Genomic DNA, 8,999 nt, shown 5'->3' on the forward strand with positions numbered 1-8,999 from the left:
TTTGTTTCAAATGGAACACTATTATTATTTCATCAATGTCAATACATGTATAATATAACTTGCCGATGATAGTACAAAGTATAAACACGATCAACCCTGTCTTATTGCGAGCAAAGTCTGGAAGCAGCAATTTGTCACAATAAAATACAACAATTCCCAACTATGGAAATGGAATTGAACACACTCACTCTATGCATGCTTCTGCAGCTCCTTTTTGAACACGGCGGAGTGCTGCCCCTCCACGCACTGCAGGACCAGCCTGATGCCCTGCGTTGGCTTGGGTGGCTTCAGGTAGACCACGGAGGGCACAATGTTCACATCATCGTTCAGGGTGAACACATAGCTCGGCTCACCAAACCCGTAGTCCACCTCGTTGAACCCAACGTGGCTCCAGTCGGTGACAACAAGCGTGCCATAGTCCAGCGACACGTTGTAGTGGTTTTCCTTGGCACCACCGCTCAACCAGTCGAGGAACCTCGATGACAGAGCTTCCTTGGCTTCCCTGATTGCGGTCACGATCTCCACAAGTGAAGCTTCCTTCACCTCCTGGCTGGTCTTGGTGAGACCCCCAGGGTACACGCAGTTCCCGTAGTAGCCTTCGACCGAAGGCAGCACATTGCTCAGCAGGTGGCGCGTGCTGGCAGCAAAGCCCAGGCGAACCTCGGCATCCGGTGCAAAGTCAACTGCCAAGGCGCGGCATTTGAAGATTATGGCGGTGACCACGTCGAAGGTGGAGCACTTCTGGTTGGTTTCGCTTGCGACCTGGTCCTTGACACGCTTGATGCTGTCCAGAGAGATCTCAACAACTGACTTCTCAAAGTTGAACGCAGTGAATGATGGTGGCGGGCCTAGGGGTGGCTTCGGTGGGTTGGGGATGGCGTCCCGAGCCCAGATTGGCTTGATCGATGGCTCAGGGATGCCCCTAGCCATCTCACCAACCGCTTTCAGAAATTGGGCAGCACCTTGCCCGTCAAACACCAAGTGGCTGAAGCAAATGCCCACAGAAAATCCACCGCATGTGAACTTTGTAACCTGAACATAGAGAATAACACAATGGGTTGTTCGAGTCACTAACATGTAAATTCAGTAACTAGTCATAACAGAGGTCATGCAACAGGTATAAGAATATAGCTTAGACAATGACCTGATAAAACAATGTACATGTATGACATTTACTTTGTAAGTTTCTGGCCTCCAATATGCCAAATTTCTACTTTGTTGGCACTTCCATGACTAAAACGTAGCTATGCATCCCTCCCTCGTATGACTAAAACGTACCCAAAATCCATATTCGTACCCAAAATCCATATTTTGCTTAAGCGTCATAAGCTCAACTCCAACGGGGTACACTTCCATCTAAATGAACTTTGCGAGTAATAATTTGGGAACAATTTTTCATGTGAGACTAGATCAAGATAAATATTCCTAGATTCCAGAATCATCACCCAACTTTTAGATGCCCGAAGACGGTTCTTCCTCTAATGTAAAAGAAAATGACACTTGTTCCATCAGTTTGTCAAGTGGCTAAAAATTTGGATGAACACACTGCAAATCAACAAGGTAGGCAGCAACAATAGTGGAATGCCCATCAATATAGGCTTGATAATTCATCCTCAGAAAGAACAATCGTCCTGCCTTCTTCTGGTGAATCCATCAGCAAGAATTACTACCAGGCTACCAATATTGAACAGAGGCGTGCTAATGTTTTGTTACATGATGGTGATTGATGACTGTTAGCTTAGATCAGTAGATCACCTCAAACAATTCATGGCCATGATACAGTCAGTCAGTCACTCCCTAACTGTTGAATTGATCTTAGCAATACATTTTACGGTCAATCTGCCTGCCACATGATGCTTCACACTTTGTACGGCTGTAAGCCATTACTTGATTTCCTAGTCAACGTTAGTAGCCACCCGTCTCCCGCTCAGATCCACAGACCGAACACTAAACCCCCTCAGATCCAGACCGAAAATTGCGCCTCAAATTTACTATCCGAAATGACCGGAGGGGACTCGAGCAACAGGCAATGGGGGATCGGACGGACCTGCGCGAGCAGCACGGTGTCCTCGACGCGCACCCCGGCGGGCGGGCGCGGGAGCAGCTCCTCCTTGGGGATGAAGAGCGGGCGCTCGAGGTTCCGCGCCTCCTCGAGGGAGCAGCTGGCCTCGGCCTCCACGAACCACACGCCTTCCCCGGTGCACTCGATCTCGGGCTCCCCCTGGACGGGCTCCGCGATGCGGCCCGCGACGGGGTAGTACGGCACGAGCGCCCTGGCGAAGCCCTCGCGCATGGTCGCGACAGAGGCGGCCTGGTCCGCGGCCCCCGACGACGGGAAGACCTGGATGAAGTCGACGGAGACGCGGACGGCGGCGGTCTTGTCGATAGAGGAGAGCGGGAGGGAGCCGCCCGGGGTCGGCCCCGCCGGCGGGACCAGGGACGGCGGGGACTTGGTGACGGTGGGCGCGGCGCCGGCCATTGGCGAGGCGGCGGTGGCGGGTGGGTCGGGGTGGATCTCCGGAGGGGCGATGCCGGGGAGAAGCTCGCGGGAAGAAGGGATTAGTTTGGTTTGGTGCGGGAGTGGTGGCGGTGTCCCAGTTTATTTCTCGCTTGACTTTGAGCTGGTTGATCAGCAGCAGCAGCCAGCAGGTTGGTAGCTGACAACAACCGACGACTACGTTAGTTGGGCTTGGGCTTTGCTTGCCTGTTGCCTGATTGCCTCTCTACCTCCCACTCCTCGAGTTAACGTTACCGTTGTTTACTCGAGGTGATTCGGAAGCGGCTAAATTCTGATGTTGCTGTTTGCAACGCGCGAAAATTTTCCACTTAGTACTGTACTGTACAGGACAAGAGTTAATTAAACGGAAAAAACTAAAGCGTTGTTTAGGTGTTTTAGCCTTTCACCAGCGTCTCATGTTCGACTTCGACAGGTCACACGCTTGACGCTCATCCTCTCTTCTGCATCCTCCGTCCCAAATTGTACGTGTATATATATCAAGGTGCGTACAAACATTTATAAATTTAGAAAGTAAAAATGACTTAAAATTTGAAAATTTGAAATAGAGGAAGTAGCTCCGAAGACCTGGTTAGAATTTGGGTACCAAAAAGTTAAGATGGCAATGATGCCACCGGCCGGAGTGGTGGTGGATGTCGATTGAATAGCTGGAATTGCACTACCAAAAAATCAGGTGTTTTTTCTTATAAAAAAGTGATGTGCATCCAAGACAGCTACAAATTCTACTTAAACGCTTTACTAAACTCTTGTAACATTAAAAAAGTATTATCAGAGTTTTCGTGGACTAATATGATATTTTTTTTATGGTTTCGGTCACGTCAGTAATCTTGAACTATGAAGAATTCGTGATGCTCTCGCAACTTGCAAGCTTCAACCCTGGAATTTGGGTCAAAATCGGCCCAAAACAGATCGATCAAACGGGCTGATCCACGAAATCGGTGTATATAAAAAAAAAAAATCGACTGGGTTCACAGGCCCGATTTTGTATGAAATTGACTCGCACTCGCGGTGGTGGTGAGTGGTGACTGCCGCTGGTTGGGGGCGGGCGGGCACGACTGCACGAGCAGAGCATTCCAGCGTTTCCAGTTTCGCTAGTGTTACCGATGCGATGCGTATGAACGCACGCCACTATTTTAAGATGTTTGATACAGAACTAATTTGAGATACGGCGCAGGTACCAGTATGTATCATTATCTTCTTTCCCTGTCAGTGTCAGGGTTTCACGGTCGTCAGGTCGTTTTCCGGCCAGATAAATGTACGTAGCTCGATGACTGGTTTTGTGGGCTGGTAATTAGTACCAATTACATACTGTACTGCCAAGCTAACCATGCATAAATACTAGTGAGGAGCAGTGCCGAAGATTCTGATCATGTAGATACGTTTTCCCTTCTGCAAATGCACTGGCAGCAGCATGACCTCCATTAACCTGGCGGGTAGCTCTGCTAATTGGTTTGAGTTTAATGGTTTTAATGGATTAGATTTCTTTTGAAAATTGTTTAGCTTTGTTATTAATAGTCTGATTCATCAAATGGTTGTTTGGTTTGGATTTCTCATAAGAGAAAATAGTTTGGGAGTGGTTTAGAGTGGGTTGCATTAATTTGATTCACAAAACAATTTAAGGATTAGATTCTCGATGTGGGTCCATGTATAAGTCCAACGATACTTTTTCGCATGAAGTAGCTAATTATTAAACTAAATCATCTCCAACAATTTCGATCAATTTCGTTAAATTTTAAAGTGTGAAAGGGAGGTTTTAGTTTGAGGGTTTAACTCTTGACGTGGGGCCCATATATATGTCCAGCTATACTATTTTGCACAAAGTAGCAGACACTTAAATTGAGTCATCTCCAACAAATTTCGATCAATTTTGCTAAAAATTTAAAGTGTGAATGCGAGATTTTAATCCTAGGGTCCGGCTCTTGATGCGGGATCCACATGTATGTTTAGCCAAACTATTTTACACAAAATAGTGGGTAGTCAAATTGAGTCATCTCCAATAAAATTTTGATGAATTTCGCTAAAATTTTAAGGTGTGAACACGATGTTTTAATTCTAGTGTCCAACTCTTGACGCAGGGCTCACATGTATGTTTAACCATATTAATTTGCACAAAGTAGTGGGCAGTCAAATTGAGTCATTCCAACAAATTTCGATCAATTTTGTTAAAATTTTATGGTGTGAACGCGGGGTTTTAATTCTAGGGTTCGGCCCAAATGTATGTTTAGCCATACTATTTAGCACAAAGTAGCGGGCAGTCAGACTCTGTCATCTCCAACAAATTTTGATCAATTTCACTAAAATTTTAAGGTGTGAACACGAAGTTTTAGTTTTAGAGTTCGGCTCTTGACGTAGGACCCACATGTCAGACTCACGTTTATTTCAAATATATAAGAGTTTTTTATACGAGCCCATAGGTTTATATAGCAAACTCATATGTTCTATCAACTAGTAGATTATCTTGGGTTTAGATAATATAAATATGAGGTGCGTTGGGTTGAAAAAATAAATTAACTTGATATGGATTGGTGTCCAATTAGCATGCTACTGGCGAGCGCGCAGTCCGGCAGAACTTTTGACCTCCACATGATGCGTGCACTCATCGCGCTCTGCTGACTGACCGGTACGTAGCGCACTCGCTCATTGCGCGGCACTACGCAGTGATCTGCCCAAGGAGTGAAGGATCTAGCCAATCAGATTATATTTAGATGGGTCGGGCCGGCGTCGTGATCAGAGGAAGAAGGATGCTGGCCAATCAGATTTACCAGTTCCCGTCCCAATTATCTCCCGGCCATCGTTCGCTCATCATGCCGACCCGGCGAAAAAAGAGGAGATACGCGCCGCCGCAAGCGCAACGTACCGCATCCAGCCCACGAAAAAGCGAAGAGAAACCGGCCAATCGGCAAGCTCGACAGCAACGTATGTGTATCGCTGATTCGCTCCTCGACCGGTCCTCATCACTAGCCTAGTGATTAGCATCGGCCTCCGTCGCGTACGTCCACTCCACTCCCCTGCTGCGCGCACGCCGGCCGGCCGCTGCCGTGCATGCATGGCGATGGTGGTCACCGAACCGACCTGGCCTGCGCGGGCGCAGGCGCAGCAGCTAGTGGCGGACACGGCCGGACGGGGCACCGCCGCAAAGCCAAAGCGCTCCGCTGCTCTTTATCCCTTTTTCCCCTGTCCAGATCGCAGCCGACGTACAGGGTGCGTTTAGTAGTGCTCCCACCGCTCCGCTCCGCCCGCCCGATTCTCAAGTCAATCGAGTCGGAGCGCTCCGTTGGCTTCCACATCGAGGAGGGAGTGGAAAAGACATGCTCCTCCGATTCCTTTCCGTTCATATTCATATATGATTTTGAACTCAAAAAATAGATAGAGCTGAGTTGTATTGTGAAGAAGCCATGAGGATCACGATCCATTATCACCCCTACGTGTGTCCGCCGCCGGTAGCTTGCCCCCATCGACATGTCGGTTCGCTGGCAGTCGCCCCCATCCGCCCGCCGTCAGCTTACCCCCGTTCACCCTTCCGTTTGCCGGCAGCTCGCCCCCGTCCGCCCGTCCACACGCCGGTCGCCTGTCCACGCTCTCCCGTTCGTCCCCGGCCGCTCCTCCCCACCCGTCCGTCCCTTAGCCGCTCCTCTCCGCCCGCACGCCGAAGTTTGATTGAAGGTCGGTTCACACGATTCGTGGCCGTCGGAGCTCGGCCGGAGGTCCATTCGCGACTGCTGGTAGGAATGGCAATGGGGCGGGTCGGGGCCGGGTGAAGCTTCCATGGACCCGCCCCCGAAACCCGAACAGTAAACCCGCCCTGAATCCGAAACCCTATTCGGGAGGAAATCCTACCCCAATCCCGAAACCTGACGGGTCCCCCGACACCCGAGCCATCGGCCCGTGGGGGCCACACCACCGCCGCCGCGCCCCATCACAGGCGTTGCCCCCCAAGCACTGCCGGCTGCCGCCCGTGGCCGTGGGGTTCGCTCTCGGGCGGCCGGCGGCGCTCGGGGTCGGGGTCGAGGGCGAGGGGCTCGGGCGGCTGGCGGTCGGAGGGGCGGCGGGGGTGGTCAGCGACGCTCGCGGGCAGCGGTGGGGGCGACCGGCGGCGCACTCAAGGGTGACGGGGAGAGTGGAAGACTCACTGAGATGAGATTCGGAGTTATATACCTAGGGTTGTTGTTGTTGTTGTTGGGCTGGGTAGTTTTTGGGCCGAATTGTGTACTTCAGGGTCCCGTGGGTCACCCGCGGGGGGAGTATAAACCCGCCCCCGCACCCGTCATGTGTCGGGTCCCCGAACCCGAGATCCACGGGGGGGATTCCGGACCCGCTCCCACCCCCGTTGGGTCTGAAACCCGCGGGTCTCGGGTCTAGACCCGCCCGATTGCCATCCCTAACTGCTGGAGGTCGCTGCCCTTCTTGATTCGTGGCCGCGCTCGCTGCATGGTCGCTGGAGCTCGATGGTACTACCGGAGGTTGATTCGCTACACTGAAGCTCAATTCGCATCACCAGAGGTTGATTTGTGGTGTCGGACTATGTATCACCGATATGGCGATACAATACGGCGATACAGCGATACACGATTTTGGAAAACAACACAGTGGTGATACAGAGAGAGTATCAGAGTATCGAAGTATAAGATACGCAAGTATTGGATACCGGTACGGCAGGGTCAGTGAAGTATCGATGATTCATAAGTGTCGGAGCTCGATTCGTGGCCGCGGATCAAACGAGCATCCTCGTCGCTAGGAGCCGGAGCTTGGGGGGCAGGGGCAGCGGAGTGCAAGGTGCTAAGCATTCATACCCGCAATAGCGGCAGGTACCGCTACAAGGTAGCGGATCTAAGATAGCATGTTTGGACTTAGCAGCCGCTATTGACTGCTATTGTGGCCGCTATTACTAATGTTAAACCGCCATTCACTACATTTATGGTTGACATATATTTATGGTTGACATATGAATATGAATCAAATGGTAATAATAATGTTTAAAATGATTATTTAGATAATGATGAAGAATTATGGGATGACAAATGAATTTTTTAGTCATTCATATAAGAATTTAATGGTAATATATATCCATACATCTTAATTATATCTATTTATTTATGATTCTTATCATGAAATGTAATGGCTAACTTAAATACTTTAACTTTTTTAAGTAAACTAAAAAAGTGTAAACTAGATGTTAATATTCATATATGCTCTAAATTTGTCATTATTTTTTTGAATTCCACGATTTGAATATAGCGTCCGCTATAGCATCCACTGTCCGCGATCCGCTATATCAGCACTAATCCGCTACCATACCGCTAAACGCTATTTAGTACTCGACGGAGTATTATTTGAAGCGCCACCAAACGCACCCTACGAAATATCTCCCAGTCCACGCGAGCTATCCGCCCGGCGGGTGGGCGGGGGCGCACGCACGGACGGCATCGTCTACAGCCGGGGTGCGACTAGGGTCGCCGATCAGTGGAGTGGAGCACGACTGCTGTGTCGCGTCCGCGCGCCTGCTCCGCGATCGGGCGTGCCGCTGCACGGCGAGCCGACGGGCTCCGCGCGCGACCGAGAGGAGCGAGTGACCACTGGCCACACTGGCCAGTCATCAGCTGATCCGCGAACGGACCGGAGCTTTGGGGGCCCCGGACCATCATCTGCCGACTTCGGTAGACAGGTTTTCCTTTGCATCGAAAGCGACCGGCACTTGCGGTGATTGTGCCGCTCCGGGAGGCACGCGCGGGGCGGTGCCTGATCCAAGCAAAGCTTTCCTCCCCCGTCGGAAGGGCATGGACATGGCCCCCATAGCCCCATGGATGAAGTCATGATACCTAAGGTCTGAGGCTCAGTAGCCACTAGCCAGGATCAGGAGGACGTGATTCATGACATTATACCTGGGAAAATGCTGACTGGGCCTTTTTTCTCTCTCCCGTTTCCTTCATCGTACCAGGATGGGCATTAGGTTACCGAGCTGTAATCCGCTTTCACTAACATATATAATACATCGATTAATCTATACTTTGCGCTCGTTCTATTCCAAATTATAAGTCGTTTTAACTTTTTCTAGAATTATAGATTTTATAAATAGTAAAACTATGACATTAGAAAAGACAAAACGGTCTACAATTTGAAAAGTTATATGCAGAATGCGGTTGCATGTTGCCAAATGCCTAACCCAAAGATCATGCGCAGATATCGCACCTATTTGTGGCAAATGAAAGTGCCTTTTGGTACTGGAGGAAGGGTACCTCTCCTCCCGTGCGTGAAGTGCTTTTTGCAAAAATAAAATTGGACTTTTGCCGACTGAATTCACCCGACAGCCGGGCTGAGATTTTAGCAATGGTTGTTACACGGATGCAGATTTTAGAAACCAGCGGCTCCACCTTCTTTTCCACTGTTTCCAGATTATTCAAGCCAACGCTCGAAATTTCTCAACTTTGCGAAGGTCTTGACCATAGTCATATCTTGCTCAACTAATGGTCCTATATGGCAATGAACA

At 49.8% G+C, this 8,999-nt stretch overlaps 1 protein-coding gene across 1 annotated transcript; it reads right to left on the minus strand.

The window, feature by feature from the left end:
* On the minus strand, nt 1–2,606 carry LOC117855655 (acyl transferase 9). The gene is made up of 2 exons (XM_034738038.2): nt 2,048–2,606; nt 1–1,032 (listed from the first exon to the last, which is right to left on the minus strand). Exons 1-2 carry the CDS (start codon nt 2,477–2,479, stop codon nt 190–192), a joined length of 1,275 nt encoding a protein of 424 aa, XP_034593929.1. The 5' UTR covers nt 2,480–2,606; the 3' UTR covers nt 1–189.
* Nucleotides 2,607–8,999: the final 6,393 nt, after the last annotated feature.

This window comes from Setaria viridis, chromosome 5 (assembly GCF_005286985.2).
Source record: "Setaria viridis chromosome 5, Setaria_viridis_v4.0, whole genome shotgun sequence".
NCBI lineage: Eukaryota > Viridiplantae > Streptophyta > Magnoliopsida > Poales > Poaceae > Setaria > Setaria viridis.

Coding starts and splice junctions, on each gene's coding strand:
- LOC117855655 (XM_034738038.2), bottom strand. CDS start 2,479: ATGGCCGGCGCCGCGCCCACCGTCACCAAGTCCCCGCCGTCCCTGGTC. Junction 1,033..2,047: donor ACACCGTGCTGCTCGCGCAG/GTCCGTCCGATC, acceptor CTCTATGTTCAG/GTTACAAAGTTCACATGCGG.